This window comes from Haemorhous mexicanus, chromosome 19 (genome assembly GCF_027477595.1).
Source record: "Haemorhous mexicanus isolate bHaeMex1 chromosome 19, bHaeMex1.pri, whole genome shotgun sequence".
Classification (NCBI taxonomy): Eukaryota; Metazoa; Chordata; class Aves; order Passeriformes; family Fringillidae; genus Haemorhous; species Haemorhous mexicanus.
Window position 1 is genome coordinate 10,852,558 of NC_082359.1, and position 19,197 is coordinate 10,871,754.

General features: G+C 39.3%; 1 protein-coding gene across 3 annotated transcripts in view; it reads right to left on the reverse strand.

Moving 5' to 3' along the window:
* Window positions 1-19,197, reverse strand: part of KNTC1 (kinetochore associated 1) — a 31,418-nt gene that overhangs the window by 3,603 nt on the left and 8,618 nt on the right. For all 3 annotated transcript variants that reach the window (XM_059863340.1, XM_059863341.1, XM_059863339.1), the window contains exons 21-59: window positions 18,971-19,082; window positions 18,109-18,252; window positions 17,828-17,884; window positions 17,644-17,745; window positions 17,299-17,415; window positions 16,663-16,806; window positions 16,304-16,402; window positions 15,776-15,879; window positions 15,557-15,662; window positions 15,062-15,196; window positions 14,532-14,651; window positions 14,145-14,214; window positions 13,999-14,066; window positions 13,338-13,630; window positions 12,977-13,149; window positions 12,693-12,790; window positions 11,740-11,881; window positions 11,233-11,289; window positions 10,540-10,703; window positions 9,961-10,068; window positions 9,127-9,255; window positions 8,434-8,550; window positions 7,934-8,043; window positions 7,550-7,760; window positions 6,793-6,882; window positions 6,428-6,599; window positions 5,991-6,049; window positions 5,634-5,850; window positions 4,986-5,059; window positions 3,865-4,075; window positions 3,681-3,790; window positions 3,287-3,336; window positions 2,858-2,936; window positions 2,221-2,339; window positions 1,968-2,103; window positions 1,599-1,694; window positions 931-987; window positions 541-595; window positions 395-458 (exon numbers count right to left, since the gene is read on the reverse strand). In XM_059863340.1, coding sequence (XP_059719323.1) covers window positions 395-458; window positions 541-595; window positions 931-987; window positions 1,599-1,694; window positions 1,968-2,103; window positions 2,221-2,339; window positions 2,858-2,936; window positions 3,287-3,336; window positions 3,681-3,790; window positions 3,865-4,075; window positions 4,986-5,059; window positions 5,634-5,850; window positions 5,991-6,049; window positions 6,428-6,599; window positions 6,793-6,882; window positions 7,550-7,760; window positions 7,934-8,043; window positions 8,434-8,550; window positions 9,127-9,255; window positions 9,961-10,068; window positions 10,540-10,703; window positions 11,233-11,289; window positions 11,740-11,881; window positions 12,693-12,790; window positions 12,977-13,149; window positions 13,338-13,630; window positions 13,999-14,066; window positions 14,145-14,214; window positions 14,532-14,651; window positions 15,062-15,196; window positions 15,557-15,662; window positions 15,776-15,879; window positions 16,304-16,402; window positions 16,663-16,806; window positions 17,299-17,415; window positions 17,644-17,745; window positions 17,828-17,884; window positions 18,109-18,252; window positions 18,971-19,082 — 4,569 coding nt within the window. The remainder of the gene's footprint in view (window positions 1-394; window positions 459-540; window positions 596-930; window positions 988-1,598; window positions 1,695-1,967; window positions 2,104-2,220; window positions 2,340-2,857; window positions 2,937-3,286; window positions 3,337-3,680; window positions 3,791-3,864; window positions 4,076-4,985; window positions 5,060-5,633; window positions 5,851-5,990; window positions 6,050-6,427; window positions 6,600-6,792; window positions 6,883-7,549; window positions 7,761-7,933; window positions 8,044-8,433; window positions 8,551-9,126; window positions 9,256-9,960; window positions 10,069-10,539; window positions 10,704-11,232; window positions 11,290-11,739; window positions 11,882-12,692; window positions 12,791-12,976; window positions 13,150-13,337; window positions 13,631-13,998; window positions 14,067-14,144; window positions 14,215-14,531; window positions 14,652-15,061; window positions 15,197-15,556; window positions 15,663-15,775; window positions 15,880-16,303; window positions 16,403-16,662; window positions 16,807-17,298; window positions 17,416-17,643; window positions 17,746-17,827; window positions 17,885-18,108; window positions 18,253-18,970; window positions 19,083-19,197) is intronic.

Genomic DNA, 19,197 nt, shown 5'->3' on the forward strand with positions numbered 1-19,197 from the left:
CCAAGCAAGTTGAAGTTTCCCTGAATACACACCCATGAGGATTTTCTAAATCCCCAAATCACACCTCCAGTCTCTCTTTCTAAGCAGCCTGTTTTGAGGGCAGTTCTTGGCCACCTGCCCAGAGCAGAGCTTTGGCACAGATGTGTGTGCACAGCAGTGTAGGATCCCTCTCCAGATCATCTTCAGGGTCCCTCCCAGCCCAAACCTGATTTATTTCCCAGCTAACTTTGGTTCAAGTTGGGCTCTCTGAGCTCTGGTGGGTGTTTTGAGCAAGTCAGAGCACTGTGGTACTGAAATAAGGAAACCATGAGCTTTTCACATTGCAAAGGCAGTGCAGGTCTGGCTCAGGCAGAAAATGTTGAGGAGCAGGGCTGGGGCAGGGCTGTGACCTCACCTGAGCAGGAGCACAAAGCACTCCCTGCACTCCTGCAGCTGCCTGGGACTTGGTGGGCACGAGGCTGAGAAAGAGAGAAAGAGAACAAGGTGGAGTAAATCTACAACCAAGTTACTCCAGGAGTAGGGCAGGGAGTACAACCCTACCTGTGAGGAAGGGGGACATGACCATGCTGCACCAGGCTCGGCTGAAGCTGGGAATCTGACGGCAACAAAGATTTATTTTCAAAAACCTTTGAAAAGTTACAGCCAAAACCAGGTGTAACCAAATGTGTTATAAACACAGACACCCTGACCCACTGCAGCTGGAGGAAACCTGTCAATATTCCTTTTTATTTATTCCCTAACATTGCTTTCCTTAGCTCAGAGTCTAAGATTTGGAATGTTCTGACTGATTCTGTCCAATGTTTACTGATATATTGCACTGTCATAGAAATAACAGCAATTACAAAGGAATCTTTCCATGGCTGACACACAAACACTTCAAAATCCTGTTAAGTGAAGAAATAGATGAGGAACCAGACAATATTTGCTTACCTCCCATAATGAAGGAATCCCAGTAATTGCAATCAAAACTCTTCTTAGATATTGAATCTGGAAGAAGAAAAAAAAATCAAGTTCTTGAGTGTTTCTGAAGATTTGTCAATAATGTACAGAACTGCATTTACCTTGTTTTGTCTTAGAGTTTCTCAAGGTACCTGTGTTCCTTTGACACCTATGGAAATTTGCTCTGAAGTTTAGTAAATTAAATTATCAACCACACTGCAAGGTACATCTGTTACCTCCTCAGGCTGCAGCAACTTTACATCATGTTTGACAGTCACAGGATTCTGAATGGCAACAATCAGGATTTCCATCATCATAAAGACATTTTGGGGCTCATGTATATATGTACACACATGGAAATACATGTGTGCACAGTTTGTATAAATTTGCACACAGGAATGTGCCTATTCATGATAATATGAATAAAATTTTCAATTTATTATTACCGGATTTATTCTGAAAGGTTTTTAAGAAAATCAAAGTATAACAATTTAAGATCAAAATTCAAATTCCTCAAATCTTCACCAGTTCAGTATCTCAGAGCTCAGAGTAACCATGGTTTATGGTTTCTGTGTCTATCCTGTTCTTCACAAATCACTGGATAAACCCAACCTTTTTCTCCCCTTGCTGCAGAGTTTTAGCCTTAAAAAATTCCTCACCATATTGAAGCCCAGGAGTTTCTGTAGGAGGCCATTCCAGAGCTGGGGATCATAGACTTGGTATTCTAAACTCAGCTCTGTCACCAGTCTCACAGCCTGAAGGGGAGCAAGGACATGCTGCATTTTAACAGAAGTTCATCATCTTCAAACATTTCCAAGCCACTTCCCAAGTTATTGCACACATGGGAGGAAAAAAACCTAAACCATCTAAATGTGGTATTTTATCTTCTAATTGGAGAAAAGGTAAAGCTTTTATCTGTCATTTCCAGAGTACATTGAAGAAAAAGATTTAGGAAAGCCTGTGCTTTGCAGAGGGGTGTCAATTCACAGAGTGTGCAACAGAATTTACAAAAGATTTAAAAATCCTACCCTGGGTTCGTGACTGTGGTTCTTCCACAGCCCTTTAATCATGCCTTCCTTAGGGCTCTTGTGGAATGATTCATAAGTGTATGGAATATTCAAGATCTCAAACTCTGCCAGATAAATGCAGCACTTCAGGAAATACCTGTGAAAATAAACCCCCCAAAGCAGGAGTTAAGTGATGTTTATAATTTAATCCACATATCCAAGCCCAGGATAACACTGAAAAGTGTCCTTTAAGATGTAAAAAAATTCCTCTTACTTGACTTTCTCAATGGGTTTCTTAAAGAGTGATTCCACAGTGTTGGTGTCTGCCAGGTAGAGCAAACACCTGAAGGCTCTGGTCCTGTGAGCAAATGTCAGCTGGGTGTCACCAAAGGGCTGAGGGAGGAAAACACAGTCCCAAAGTCACAATTGCTGGCTGAACAACCAGAAAGGACCATCCCAGGTGTAGAAAAGCCTCTAGTTTTCTAGATTTCAGACTATTAATACAGGCAAGAAAAATATTTGTGATATTTAGTAACACAAATGTAATTAGGTGGAGGTTAAGGTTCTGCTGAAAGAATTTTACCACTCTGCTTTCATTCCACCCAAAGTGAGCCAATGTCTTAGAGCAGCTTAAGGCACACTCTAGCAAATGTTTCATGAAGTTGTTTCAGATAATATCAGCAACAGGTTTAGAAAAGCCAGAGTTCAAGGGCTGCTCTTGAGAGGTAATAGCAAAATTCAATGAAAATCAGTTTTAAGCAAAGGTTGGTGAAGGGAGGAAAACACAGAGCTCATACAAATCACAAACCATCCAAAACACAAAGGCCAAAAGTTGAAGCTCTTGCAGTAAAGCAGGCAGCATTTGATTTTAATAAGAGATAAAAAGCTAAAACAAGAATTTAGCAACTCACAGATGTGTCAGACGTTGTAATTGCAAAAAGCATTCTTGAACTGTAATCCATAGGGCGAGACTGGAGCAGGTAAATAACCCTGCAAAAATGGGTTTGTTTTTAATGCAGGAACAGCTACTGAAATACAGCACATCTACTGACATTTAAATGTGAATATTTCACTGTCAAAAAGAGAGCAAGGGTATGAAAAAGGGAGGGGAAAACCTCCAGAAAGCTGCTCTTCAAAACTTACAGATGTAAGTTATTGTCAGTGGGGTTTTGTGGTATAAATAAATATGGGATGATTCTAAAGTGATGTCAGCAGAAAGTAAAAATAAGAACAGTGAGCTCTGAATCACACACCCACTGTTAGGTTTCTTGCAAAAGCCATTTTTAACTGGCTAGTTAAAAATAATTCACCATATTACAGGTAAGAGAACACACACACACCTTCTGAGCTCTTCATCCTCCTGTACATCTCCAAAGATTTCTTGGGTTTTCTTTAAAAAGAAATGAAAATGTAGATGAGTTTTCCCCATTGTTTGGATAAAGAGCTGGGTCATATCCCTGCTTACAGCAGTGTTTGATGAGGCTGATGTATTTACAGCTGCTTTACCCTTCAGGCTGGCTGCACTAAAGGGAAGCTTTGAATTTACACAGAGGGAAAAACACTTCAAATCCTTCTCACCACAGACACTGCTGGGCTATTTTAGTCTGAAATACATTCATGAGTACTACAGGCAGTTTGTACAGAATAACCTCAGCTTCCTTGAGCAAGTGGAGGAAAAAAAAGCCCATCTTTTATATAATTGGTCATTTTCCTTCAAGCCCCAAAGTTTCTTACCCCTGGGGCTGGTGTGCTTGGACACAGCCATTTGGCCAGCAGCTTGTCACAAATTTTGTTCATGTCCACGTTGTTGATCTCAGCAATCTCCTTGGCTGCCATGTGGATATCTACAGGAAGAGAAAATGTTATTTCCAAACCAGAGTTGGGGTTTTTTAAAGAGCTTCTCTTTGCTCAGACTCACCTGGATAATCTCTGCCAGCTGGATTTTGGAATCTCTGGTCTATGCTGTGGTGTTCATACAGTAAAACAATCAGATTTGCTGGTTTCCCAATGGATTTTAGATGCTCCCCAGTGTTCAAGTTATTTGTTATCAGGACATTTTCTGTTGCTGCTCTCTTATACTGCATGTGTAAGTTCCTCTGGAAGACTTCTGCTTTCTCATGTGGCTCATCCTTTAGTAAAACACCAGAGTTTTACATCAAAAAGCCTCTTTTACTCAAAAGCACAAGAAAAATCATCTTTTTACAGACTGGACAGCAGGATCTGCTCTTCAGAGGTGTCCCCACACCTGTACCCAGAGGTATTTTTTCTGCAGACAGAGAGGATTAACCACATTGCTCTAGCTAGGAAAAGTATTTTGAAATAAACTGCAAAGCTATGTTGTGAAAGAGCCAAATAAAATATGTACAAGTAGGTAAAATCAAGAGATTTAGAGGTAAAATGTAGAAGAAAAAAAGATTAATAATAAAACTCGTGGATACTCAAATTTCAGTTTAATTTCAGTTTAATTTTGGCATAATTCTCTCTGATCATGGGAATTAGTACAGAGAACTATGTAGGGCTCTTTGTGCCTCAACAACTCCATAGAAAGTTTGAGATTCATAATCAAAGCTGAGATTCTTATTCACCTTTCCCTGTGAAAGGAAACCATGTGAAAACAAGCCTGAGAATCAAGTCAAAGCAGATTCTCTTTATATCTAACCCTGCAAACATCTAAAGAGTCTTGGAACTGTAAGCAAAAATTAATAATGTTATTGATCAAAGCTGGATCAGATTCCACCTCATTCTCCTGCAGCAATAAAAATGCACTCAAGAGAAGAAGGAACAAATGATTCTTCCCTAAAACTGCTCATTTTTTGTCCAAGCTCCGAGAACACTGAGCCTGATTTTTGCAGGAGAATGTTCCAGGACAGAGGAGATTCTTCTGGGGGTCACTTCCCCAAAGAGTATCTCCCATATCAGGGTTGGTTATGGTACAATTTACACACCACTGCCCAAAGCACCAAAAATTAAAATACAAACATAAGTATTTTGTGATTTTTGTAAAGACTTCACAACAATCTGGCCAGCAGTTTCCCTTACCTTAGCTGTAGTACTCTTCAGCCACTTCTTGGCTAGATAGAGACAGAGTTTCAGTGCCTGGACATGGTCAGGACCTTTTTAATGATTTAAAAAGAAGGAAGGGAAAGAAGTAAATAAATTGTCATTAATCCTTCTTAAACTATATCCTATATCCATTTTATTTTGAATAATTAAAAAAAATTAGAAGCTATTTAAAATATTAGGAAAAACTTTGTGTCTAAAGAGCAAAAATGTATTATTTATTTGGATTGAAGTAGCAGAGAAAATTATTAAATTGGGCTGAAATATTGACTCTTGGTGGAAAACTTGTCTGAAGATGGTGTGAACATGGAGAAACTTCTGGCAGGACAACAGGGCCAGGTTGGATGGGGCTTGGAGCAACCTGGTCTAGTGGAAGGGGTCCAGGTTTGGGCTGGAAGGACCTTAAAGCCTTTCTATGATTCTACAAGCAGAGGGGAAAAGGATTTGGTGGTGATGCTGTGACATCAAATGGGTATTTTTCCAACCTATTGCTCCAAACTGGATGCAGGAGATGAATTCACTTTCATGCTCCAGCTCTGCTGGGTGTTACTCAGGATCAGTGAACAAATGTTTGCTCCCACCTCACTCTGCTTGTCCCTTTCCTTCCCCATCCCATTTGCAACTCACCTGTGGGGAATTCCTGGGCAATCTTGTGAGCCATGGCCACAGCCCACTCTGGATTGACTATGGCCAGCAGATAGGACTGGAGGGCCTGCACAGTTCTGATGGTTTCCTTATTAACAATGGAGATGCAGCCACTGCTTCTCATTTCAAATATTTTTGGTTTCAGTTTTTTTTCAAAGACATGTCGAACTGCAGACATGTGGAAGGTATCCAGGGAAACCTGGGCAAGTGGTAAAGTAGATGGAGAGTTGTCAGAGCTTCTACAGTGAGGCCAACATCATGCAAAAGAAAAATGGAAACTTCTTATTTTGGGGTGTGAGGAATAATATTGAAATCAATTCCTTCAATCTGTTACTGTACCTTCATTAGTTTGGAAATCAACAGAAGGGTTGGGAAGGTTTCCTCACTGAGCTCTGCAGCTGAAAAGGAAAAGTTGTCTGTGAGTGTCTCACAATCCACTGGCAGCTTCCTCTGTGAAATGAAGCACTTTGAGTTTCTTGGTGGATGGGGACCTCCATTGGGAGAAAAAGGATCTGATCCTCATTATCCCCACCGGGCTGGGAGTGGGATATGTGGATAAATTTTGGAGATCCTAGGAAAGAATTTGAGGACAAACCCTACATGTATTTATCATCTTAGCTCCTCTGGGCAGCAGTTTGGGAGCACAAGAAGTGCTTTCAGAAGCAGCTGGGATGAAAACTGCATTAATGAAGAATTAGAGTTCATATACAACATAAACTGGGGCACTTTGAAGGTCAGAGATAGCAGAGAAAGGGAATTTGAGATCCTGAACTTACAAATAATGTTCCAGAAACACTGGGCAGTTCTGAAGAACAGCAGGTGAAAGGGCAGCCTGGTGTGAGCAGCTGGAGACAAGGGAATCATCTGCTCTAAAACATATTGGTGTTCTAGGTCCACTGGTGGAGAAATCCTGGTGTAAGACTTCAGATGTTTGAGGAGACTCAAAGCCTACGGGGAAAAAAAAAAAGAAAATATAAATCACTGAGAAATTATCAGAAATCACTTTTTTGAGGCTGTTTTCTGAGGGAAAGGTGTGTACATGGAATTATTAATTTAATTTCAACAGTGCTGAATAGCTCCATCAATAAACAGACAAAGCAGGATTGAGGTGCCATTAGCAAGGTCACACATCTGGACACACCTGGTTCAGCTGGATGCTGATGTTCTTCTCATCAGCACTTTGGATCACCCTCAGGACAATTTCCAGTGTTTCATAGTCATAAGGATCCAGCTGTTCAAAATAATAATTGGTTTCAGAAGATCTTACATGATTTGTCTTATAAGAACATACAAGTGTGTTGATTTTTCCCAATTTTAATACCAACTACTGTTTCTTCAGTGTTATGTTGATGTAAACATCATGACATAAAACTCTAAAACCCTTTCTTAAATCCTAAATCCTAAAAAAAGACATCAGAGTTTTGCAGAAAGACCAAACAATAAATGCTGAAAACAAAACAAACCCCCAAACCCAAAAAACTCACCCCACAAAAACCCCAACCCTCCAAAATACAAAATCAAACCCCAACCAAACAAAAACACCCCCAAGATATCATTTTTAGCCCCCACCTATTTTTAATGTAGAGTTCTTCCAGTGTATTTAGAAATGACTTTTTTGTTTGATTTTCTGGCTGGTCAGTTTTTAAGGGAAGTGGGGATGAAAGATTCCTGCCTCTCTTTTGAGAAATTTAGGAACGTGGCTGTCATTTCTTTTGTAGAGAAGCAAAAAACTGAATCTTATCATTTACAAGCTTTAAGAAAATTTGGAAAAAACACAACCTTTTCAGTTTCTGTGGAATTATTCCTCTGTCATTCAAGTGACATGCAGCAATTATGAGATGTAGATTCCAGGCACGTGGCTATGTTGGTTTTTTGTTTTATTTTATTTTTTTTTTTACCTTGTACAATATTCCACTGAGGCTCATGACCAGGTCTTCGGTGCTGTTCAGCAGAGGGATTATTTTTAGTGCTCTAGCCAGTAATGTGGAATGAGGTTGCCTCTCACTGCTTTCTGCAGAGTCATCTTCAACATCATTTGTGTTGGAATTCTGGAGCAGAAGGGTTTCAATGGAGAGCTGCAGTGCAGCATCACTGTCCAGCATGAAAGTGCTAGGGAAGAACAGAATGTGATTTCTCTGGGAGTTTTGGTGTCATAAATTAATCCAAGGCAGGATGTATTCTGAATAGCATTTTTTTAAATATTATTTAGGATTTATTTAAAGCAAAATAGATTTCAGTGGCCATGGTTGTTTTTACAGCATCAGATTGCATGGAATCAGTACCTGCAGTAATTGGAGATGAGAGCTGTGTCCACTTCTGGGTTCTGTACCAGCACTCTTACGAGTTCTTTCTTCCTTACTGGGGGCTGTCTAAACACAGTCTCAAAAGAAATCTGCAAATAAAAACATTCATCTGCTCAAGAGAGTCTTTTAGACAATATCAAAACTAATTCCTTATCCAGTGAAGCTTTGACTTCTTTTAGTTTCAATCCAGACATTTTCAGAGCAGGAAAGAGCAGTGGATTTGCTCATTATCCCCTGTCTTAAATAAAATTTAAGAACTTAAATTTTCTTTTTCACCCTTCCCCCCAAGTTATTGCATTTCAATTTTTGATGTTTATTTATGCAGACAAGCAGAATGAAAAATCAAAACCAAAACCCCAATTTTGCTTACATTTGAATGGTTAATCTGCCTAAAAACTCTCCCACATCCCAGATTATATTGACATTATTAACTGATTAGTTAATAAAAACTTAAAAAAAGTAAATAAATAAAAACTTACACCAAATTTACCAAGCTGGATGCCCCATTCTGCATCAATAACCAGTTCCTGGAATTTTCTCTTTTCTTCTGCTTCACCATATTGGTCAGCAAGCTCTGCTCCCACCAGAGCTACTGCCTAGAAGGAAGGGAAAGGAAGTGAATATAAGTCTAAGAAATAATTTGAAAATTGGGAATCCTGAGATCCTTAGAGGAGGTTCAAACAATTCATAAATGATCACACAACTGTGTAAAATGAAATAAAATCTCAGAGAAGGTGTCAGGACTACCTCACCTCCTGAGCTGGCAGCTCAAAGCTGCTTTAAAATTTACTTTCTCTAAAACATTTCCCTAACATTGTAGAAAGTAATACAAGAGGTACCTTTTAGGCATTTTCTCAGAATTTGCATTACTCTCCCTCCCCATTTCTTTACTTCCCATCTTCCTTTATATTTTAATATTCACTCATTCCATTCTTGAGAGCTGCTGCCAGAAAACAACTTATCCAAAATACAACATAGATATCAATCATGATGGCACCTGAAATAAATCATTTCAAGCTTGGGAATAAGTCATGATGAGGTTGAAAATCACATTAATATTGACAGCAGCTCCCCACTGTGGTACAGAGGCAGCTCCTCTCCCAGGGCCCTAAATGAAGGATCTCTTTAACATTCTCTGTTTGCTGAAGAAACTCAAGGCTTTGGGAATTTACCAAAACTTTTCTGTAATTCTGCCATGAGTTGTTTATGACCTCCCACAGTTTATTGAACATTTCTTCCTTGGGCAAAACAGTGCAATAGCCCAGGGCCAGGTTCTGATCGATGACATGAGAGTTGAACACCTGTGGTTTGGGAGAAAAAAAAAGATAAACTTTAGGTATTTATTTAATTTCTTAATTTCTTCAATAGGTCTCTTTGTATCAGGTGCAACACAGGAAAAATACCCCAGAATTTAGACATATATTGGGTCTTTTAAGTTAGGGAGGAAAAAGAATAAAAATGCATTTCAGGATTTAAAATTATACATCTCAATATCCTGAAGTCAGTCTGAAAGTGACTTCCCTTAGTCTAAGCTGCCTTAAAGATAGTTTATTTTGGTTTAAATTGCAGGTTTTGCACAGAGCTTTTTAAAACCTTCCCCACCTAGGAAAATTACCAATCTAAACAAATCCAGGATTTCAAATGAGATAGAGAATACCTACAGATCCTAAAGGCCACTGCAGTCATTTGGAACCATAAAGGATCCCCTAAGAGTGAGGCTCCCACTGTCCAGAACCTTCCAAGCAGAGCAAACTGAGCAGGAACAGCCCCAAAGGGGCTCACAGACTCTTTGGAAAAGGCTCTTCAGGGAGGTGGCTGAGACACCCCTGCTGAAGGTGTTTGAAGATGTGGAGATGTGCTCAGGACATGCTTTGGGGTGGACTTGGCTTCAGTTCAAGGGTTGGGCTCCATGATCTCGAGGGTCTTTTCCAGCTGAAACAATTCCATGTGGCTGCCAGGTAGAGCAGAAGAAAGTGGCTCCCTCTCCCTCTGCAGGGGATTCTTACCTTGTGCAGTAAGTTCAGGACAGAGGTTTTGATTACTGAACTGCTCCTCTCCTTCATAGCCATGAGGATGCTTCTGGTTTCAGTGAGTAGCAGGTCGTTGTCATGTGGCTGGTATGAAGAAAACAGCATCTAATTAAAAATAAATTCCAAATCTTCAACTTCCTGTCATTTACAGCATAGTAGGAGGTGCTATAGTAATTGTATTTTCAGATTTATTTTAAGCCTTACAAAGATTTCTTCTAGATAGAAAAAGGATTTCTGTTTTCCAAGTGCTTTTGAACTGAGAAATGTTTCTTGAATATTCTACTTGTGACTTTTCCCATACTAAAGCAACATGAAGGAACAGAGTAAACCATAATTAGCACTCATTCTAGTCTCTGCAGGAAAGTCAGGAATAAACTTTAGTTCTGAACACACTTTGCAAAGGGAGAGGACCATGAAAAACAGGGAAGAAACCACCAGCTCCTTTCACAAACTGATTCAACATCTGATCAAGTGGTGCTGAGGAAGGTCATGGTGAGAGCCTTTCCCCTGCCTCCCAAATCCTTAGAGAACTATTCCAAACTTGAAAAAAGTCACCTTTTGACTCGGGGACAGTTCCATGGTGTTTGAAATGCCATGCTGGAGGCAGGAGCCAAAAGCACAGAGTGTGAGCTGCAGGGCCAGCTGGAACTGGCTGCACTCCAGCAGGTTCTGCACTGCTGCAGAGAAGGGAGATCCAACAGGCAGCAGGAAGTTGTGTCCTGTGAAATATTTCAAAAACAACCCCAGAAAGTAATTATGAAGCATATTGTTCTTGGAGCTAAGATCAGAGCAGTTTCTCTCAGAGAGTTATGACTCAGGATTTGCCTTAGTTCCCTTTAAAACCTAAAATCCCCAGGGCTTTTAATTTAATACAGATTCCCATTTTAGTCCAAAATCCATGAGTTTTTGACCAGAAGTTGTCTTCTTGGACAGGCCTTGATTTTCACTCACAGTGGTAGAACTGTCCTGAAGTATAGGTTTTGAGATGCTCAAAAATGGAATGGTGGGAATTAGCACCCAAACTGGTGATTTCTGTGCTGAACCAAACCACCCCCTAAAATATGGCTTTAAGTGGAACATGTAGGCACCTGTAAAACCCCCTATGAGTCAGTCATGCTTGTGAAGGGTGAATTTAAACCTCATGTTTTCCAGTGGTCTCTTTAGACTTTCATTGTGGTGGATCTGCCCTCATGCCCCTGGAACTGGGTGATTTTTAAGGTCCTTTCCCACCCAAGCAGGGGGTGATACCTTCCATGAACGTTCTGTGTGCCAGGCTTTGAGACTCCAGGGGGTACAGCTTGTCCTCTGAAAGACAGAAAATGCTCATCAGCAGCATGCCAGGAACTCAGCAACACCAGCAAGTCTGGGAGAACCCTAAAAATACCACAGGACATAAAATAGAGACATGAGAGCCCCAAGAGCCATTTACTGCTATTTTTAATTGTGTCTGCTCAGAATTTATTTTCTAAGAGGGAATATCTTTCAGACTCACAAAGGAATCCAACAGTTTTCAGTAACTACTTTGTGTGTGAATCCCTTGGATGAGACAGTCAATATTAAACTCTCCATCTGTGGAAATAGGAACCAAACCCAAAGTCATCTTTCCATTCTTTATCCCCTGATGGGTATTTCTACCATGAGTTTGTCTAATTGAAATTTCTGAGGTGATCATTTCCACACATGAGATGAATTATTTCTATTTCTAGATAAAAATCAGATTTTCTATTGTGTCAGTGTTGAGGAGAACAAGCTCACCACAGATAGGCAGAACAGCAGAAGTGAGTTCATATGCAACTGGAAGAGATGTCTGAGGATCCAGGACTATCCCATCTTCTTTAAAGAAATCATCATAAGTCCACTCTTTGTAAGGATCTTTATCTCCTCCAGAAGATGTTGTCTAAGTAAGAACATTGTCAGAAGTACACACAATAAAGGGCAGAGTTAATGAGTCCATAACAGGTTTCTGGTTTGGAATACAGGAATAGAACATGATGTTCTATTTGAAAGTAGTAATTCTGTTCAATGGCCAGTGGCTAAAAATCCATTTCCTAACTAGAGTGGCCATATTTGTCTTTCATGTTGCAGCTGTTTAGTTGCACAGCCAAAATGTACTCTTATTCAATTTAATGGAGGCTTTCATAAACATTCTTGGCCAAATATTAGAAGCAAACATTTTGCAAATGGACCATTTTCTAGAAAAATAATTTTTTGTGGATAAACAAGCCCAGCCACTCTGCTCTACTCCAGTCCAGCTGTAAGAGCCCATTCATTTCAAGTAGCCTAAAGCACTGCTTGACCTAAACAGAAAACAAAGCTGCAATTCAAGGACTTGAGCATCTTAAAGTTTTACAGAACTCTTGGGAAAGCTTTCACACAGCACATTCATTTAAAAACCAAACCCTCCCTGCCATACTTTCAAGCCAGCTCTCTGCCAGTCCTGGCAGAAGCTGTTTGATGAAATCCCTATTTTCAGCAGGATTTATTGTACTGAAACGTAAGTGGAGAATGCTCCTTGTGCTTGTCCCACAGCTGCACTGCTTTTAGGACACAAATCAGTTCATTCTTTAAGCTGAAGAACACACAAATTCTAGGAAATTCTAGCTAATTTTTATTTGTGGTTTTTTTTTTGTGTTGTTGGCTTTTTGATTTAAGAGTGCTAGAGAAATGAGAGGGAAAAGAATACATGCAGTGAACAGCACAGAAAATACCTCTGCTGTAGATTCATAGCTGTCCATTTGGCATTGTCCATGAATTTCCTTGGCAAGTGAAGTGTATTTACACAGTTCCAGACAATCCAACACTAAATCTGTCAAAAGATTGAGATCATTAGCAGGAATGGAAGGTTCATCTGGCCAATTAAAAGGAAACAATATTGCAGCACCTATTTTCACAGATGCAGGTCTAGAAATTCACTTGGTTTTCAGGTTGATTGAACTCTGGTTGGAAAGCTGGGCTCCCAACATGAACCCAAGTAAATGGGAGCAGGAATTACCTGGACTGCACAGTGTGGCTGCTTGGCCAGCCAGCTCATGGATCAGTGCTGGAAGATTCATCCCATCAGGAGTGATCATTGGAACATCAGCTCCCAGCATGTGGCAAAGCCTTTGGCACACTGCAAACAGCAGCTTCCCTGTCTTTTCACTCCAGCTATTTTCATAGAACTCCCTAATAAGAAAGGAAAGGATGTTAAAAATAAAAAGCCAGTAGTTCTTAATGTTTTACTTAATTATTTTCTAATTATTTAACTAAAACAAAAAGCCTTTTCCTTTGCTCTACATAATTCAAAAAAGTGGCAGAAATAGTTCAGAGAAGCCCATTAAAAGTGCTGATCTTGAAAAGCTCTGCAGTTTTACCTGCATATATTGACAGCCACTTCCACTTTTCCATCATACAGGGCTCTCAAGGCCAGTTTTTCTCCCAGTTCATGCTCTGAGACTTGGAGGAGCAAAGCCAGTCTGTACAGCCTGGATTCACTGGGAGGGGTTTTGGGCTTGCCACCTTCTGAATTACAATTCACTGCTTGCACATTTCTAGACTTGGATGCAGATCTGACACGTTCATAAGAGCTTATGTGACCCTCAAGAAGTGCAGAGATCAGTGAAGGGTTCCTGTATTCCTCATCTGAGAGAAAGATATCAAAATACTCCTGCAACAACAACAAAAAATTATATATTTGTATCCATATAACTTCCTTTAAATTGCTTTTTTCACTGTACTGAGATGTTCATAAATTCTTACAGCACTCTATCATGAGCTCTTTGAAGTTGTAGTAATTAAGGCTTTAGTGACAGTATCTAATTTTTGGTTTAAATAGACAACTGAGTTCTTATTGAGAACTTTCCCAGACTAGATTAAATTGGTAGATTAGGCTTAGAATCAATTTGAAGTTAACAATAAAAACAACCTTTTCATGCACGTTGTAAATACAATTAATTTTTAATATGATCCATATGATAAGAACAACTGGAGTAACTACAGCAATCAAAAAGGGTTTAAAACAATAAAAATACCCACCTGCAGGGCAGCAAGTGTTTCAAACAACTTGAGGTTTTCTTCACATTCATATTTCTTCACAGGATTGTCTGTTGGAGGAGAAAAAAAATTAGATTTTGATTCCATTTACACAAGGAAGATATTAGATGTTGAAATTGTACCTTTACCTTTTTGAATGCTGAACCAGAATTTGAGGACTTCCACCAGTGTCTTAGTCATAAGCATTTGTGGTTTTTGCTGCAGGAAAGGAAGAGGTTTTTTTTTTTTTTTTTTTTTTTTTTAATGTTGCCAGAATAGACTTGGGCTTCAGCTCTTAAAACACAATGCAATGTTCCACAAACTTCTTAAACAACAACTACCAAGCCTAAGGCACAACCAGTTGAAGAGCAAAGGAACAAAAAGTTATTTTACATATTCTTTATAGAACAGGAAATATTTTATAGGTGTAATATGTGTCTACTCCACAGTCTATCAGCTCTCACAGGAAATATCCACACCTCTCCCTTTTCAGAATAACATGTGTGCACACTCTATGGTGGGAAAAGCCTTGGTACCTCTTCAGGATCATCTGCTTTGTTCTGTAACACCAGTCTTCCCCACAGAGTCAATCTCTCTGCAACTTCCTCAGCCTTAGCAAGAGGCAGAGATTTTAACAAAGTCAGAGATTCCTCTCCCTGAAGGGAGAAAAAGAAACAAAATTAGAACAGAAATATTAAAAAGGAAAGGGCATTTGCATTTGGAAAAGCTGTACATTATTGTTCTGATTCAATGGCTGCACAATGGCCATGAGGGTAAATAACAATACATGAAAATGTGTAGAGACTTCCATTCCAAACTCATCTGGTGTATTGCAGGTCACAACTTTCACCCTATTCTGCCACAAAAGGATAAAGCTCTGACAAAGAAATCATTTTCAATTCTAAACATTGCTGCTAAGGCAGTTAGGTGTCAAATTAATCATTTGAATTAAAAATACTTATGCAAACTGCTTATAAGATTTCAGCAATACAACTTGTCTCTGTTTTGTCAAGAGGCCTCAGTGTCTGTAAATTCCAGGATCAACTGCCATGAAATATTTCCCTACCCTTCCTTTGTCAATCAGGTCCATCATCCTCAGGAAATAGACTTCCCCAGTGGGCAGCAGGTAGGCTTCCACAATTTTTAAGGCATCCTCCAGGCAAGTAGGGGTATCTTGTTTGAGAATGTATCTCACAAGCCTCTGTAAGAAGAAAACAGAAATGGACTTTAGTTTGTGGATGTACAGGATAACAAAGGAATTATACACACGACTTTACCAATGGAATTCAGTTTGTATCAAGCAAGTTACCTGGAAGCTTAAAACTTTTATCTAGAGAAAAGCTGACTGAAGTGTAACTGGGATAAAATAGGGCTTGGGGACTGAATTAGCCTGGGAACTCTGAACATTTGTCTGGTGATATTGAGGAATTTCTCCGGAAATATTTATGTCTTCTAATGAAGGGGCGATATTAAAAAAACCCAATCCAAATGGTAAAAAATATAAATCACCAAGTGCTGTTCACTGTGACCTTTGGAGAAATCTAAACTCTTGGTACCTTACCATTATCATCTGCTTGTCCTTTAAAAGACTGGTATCTCTTATGCCATAGGCTCTCAAAAGCTTCTTCATCTCCATCAGTCTGTAACTTTCCTGCAGTAACTTCACTCTGGGAACAAATTCAGCCATCATTTGCTACCCCCAGCTGTGGGATTTAATCATCCCACCACACCAGACACACAGTATTTCCCCAGCCCAGGGTAGCCTGTGCATGCTGCTTACTTGACATGATTCATTTCCAGGTGCTGTCTGACCAGCTGCTCCACTGCTGCACTCCATGGCACCACAGCTCCATGCATTATCTGCAGGACTGCATCAAATTTCAGCTGCAAAAGGGACACAAACAGCTCACTCTTCAAAATAAGTTTCAAAGTAATCCCTTGAAGTATTGTTCATGTGTCACTGATCCCTTTAGGCAAGCATTTTATTTTTTTTCCCAATCTTCCCTTGCATAAAGGGCATTTATTGTCATCACATGATTGTCAAGTTCAATTAGAAAATGCTTGCAGTCATTTATGCCACTGTGGTTCCATACATATTAAAACTGGTGTGTTTTACATGTGATGACATCACAGCTACAATTATATCCTCAAAAAATATCACAGGGGAGATGACTAAAATAGAACAAGAAGATAATACCATACTAATTTCTCCTCATTAAAAATGTACTCAGAGCATTATGTAGAAATCATTATTTGCTCTGAACTGATGTGCTGGAGTCATTTGATGCCTTTCATGAAACATACTCACATCAGTGTCAGAGATGCAGCCAATGACAGCCACTGCCTTGGCCTCCCAGGCAGTTTCAAACACTGAAATGGATCCTGTCCGACAGCGCTCCAGCAAATCCTGTGTTTTGATAAAGGTGATCAGAACACTTGAAATCAGAAAAGATAGGAGTATCTTATGAACAAAAGTGTAAAGCCTTCTGGGCATTAAGGGATTGTTTCATAACTGAAATAGTAACTGTCATTAAGTTCATTGACAGGAATAGGATTCATCTAAAAGCTGGGCCTAAAATTCAGTTGTAAATTCAAACGTTCATCAGACTTGGTTGCTGCTTCCTGATGTTGAAATAGCTTTCTTCAAAAGGAAGAAAATATGGATACCTTGACATACTGTAGAAGAAGCTCATCTTTTTGTAGGTTGTGTTCAGACAGGTAGGGTTTTATAAACTTCTCCAAAATTGATGGGACAAGCTCTGGTGCCAAAATTTTATCAAGCATGCGAAACACAATAGTGGTTGCATCTTCCTGGGCAGCAAGTGGGAAAAGGCCATGTTAGAACATCACTCCTGTCAGTGCAAGGCCATTTTCATCTCTGATACATAATCCAACATCCAGAGGCCACTGAAATCAGCTGAAAGATTTCCCTCTTTAGAGTCTTTAAAGATTTAGAATCCCTCTTTAGCTCAAATAAACCCTTTCATCTACAAAGCTTTTCTTGTTCAGTTGTACTTTCAAAATTTCTCTGTTGCCAATCCTTGTTCCACAGCAGATGATCTGTAATAACCTGCAAACCACAGAGTTTCACCCACAGCTTCTCAGCCTGTCTGGTTATATTCATAACCTGAGTTGAAAGAAAAGTTGTAACAACTTCTCAAATAGTCTCAGCAGCTTAGAATGGAAATTTAACCAACATCCATCAGGATTTCACTTTTGTCTGACTTTAAATTACATGCTATAAGACTCTTTTCCTTTTCAGAACAACCTGAAAAGCACTTTTTCGAGTGTCTGCACTGTTACCTTTTCAAAATCACAGAATGCCAGCCTGCAGTTGTATTTTCTGTACAGATTTCTCAATTCTTGTAAATCATTTACCAGCTTCTTTAACCTCTGTATCTCTTCATAGTCACCACACCTCTGAAACAGTGTTGAGAAGTGAAATGTTAGGAGCCAAGACCATTGAGAGGGCTGTCATCTACTTCAAATCTTTAAACACAAGAAAACTGGAATTCTTTCATTTCATGAAATTAAGTCAATCTTTACCAAACCCACCAGTGACATAATTATCCTCCACTCCAGCTCTAGCACACAGCACCTGTTTGAAGTTTCCTAGAAGCTAATTCTTGTATTTGTTACAATTCTTACCAAAGGAGTCCACTTGCCAAAAGCTGTCACTCCCAGTTCACCTTGATTCTTACTTGTAAAAAAAATCTCTGCCACTTGCAGTCCATTCTCAGGCCAGTTTGCCTGTCCAAAATAATTGACATTAGCAAACCATATGATACATGCAGAAATACAAGATAGACCAGGTTTCTGCAGTGTGATTTACCTTGTCAGTTAATTCAAGGTTTCGAGCAGCTTGTTCCAGCCATTTTGCTAATATTTTCTGGAAAAAATACAGTTCTAAGTAGAGTTATGCCATCTATCAAAGCAAAATTTGCCATTAGAAACTTCTTTCAAAAGAAATAATTTCAAATATAAACGCCAGGGAAAAGAATCCATTTGAAAGACAGAGGAACAAGTTCCTGACATTCAGAAGTCTGGAGGTTTGACAGTAAAATCATCTTAGTGTGAGAAAATGACAATTTACAGTTCTTAAGTCAGTCTCACCTGTCCATCTGGCACAACCCTTCTTGAGAAGGGAATCACAAAATTTTTAAGCCACGCACAAAGTTCCTTCAAAGGAGCAGTGAAATGGATGGCATTGAGCAAATCCTTCAGCATTTTCTCATCAAAGCTGTTTTCAAAATCAGCCTAAAATATTAAACCAGAACAATTACAGATCCATGGAGTAAATGTTCATCTGGTACTCTGTAAAGCTGTTTCACTAATAGGAAGAGCCAGTAAATTTCACAAGTACAAAGAGAAAATCTCAGTAGTCAGACAGAAATTAAATAAATAGCTCTGTTCAGTAAAACCAGTTTGGTCTTCTTAAAAAAAGACCTAATTGAAGGAATTTCTTGACAAATGACACTGTTCTATTACTTTCACACTCGTTCTGTAGTTCTGTCTTATTGAGAAAACAACTGACATGGAACTGAAAGTCCTGCACTAAAAAATAAAATAACAGCACATACACACACAGAGTCTTAAATGTGTCATTCAGAGTAAGGAGTCTGTGATTATTTTTAAAAGACTTTAAGGTAGGTAGCAAACATCCACTTAATTCTGAGAGCTGTGCTTGCAAGAAAGTGAGTGGAAGATTACAAGCACTGCAGAACAAATCAAATTGCCATGACTTAGAAATATGAATTCTGACAACAGAAATACCAGTTTATTCCTAAATCAATAAGAAGTTCAGCCTCCTAAGCATCCAGGTGAACAGGGAATCATTGTGGAAATTGATGAGATGCTGCCATGGATCTTGGCTTTTCTGAGGAGCTGTTTTGTAACAGCTCCTGTGAAATTAGGCTGGAAAATTGAAGAGATTTAACCCCCTCCATAAATCCCAGAGATGTCTGTGCCACCTCACCTGATGCCTAAGCCAGAGGTACTGTGCACAAGCCAAATTTCCTTCTTCCAGCTGAAAAACAATAATCTTGAACACATCTTCATTATTCAGGAATTCTGTCCAAGCAATGCCACTAAAAGTGAGGGGGAAGAGAGGCTTTGTCAAAAGTCATTAACAAAGAAATTGGGAGAGAACTTGGAAACCTTTCTGTCTAGTGCTGGATGTTGTAAGAAACAACAGGAGTGGTA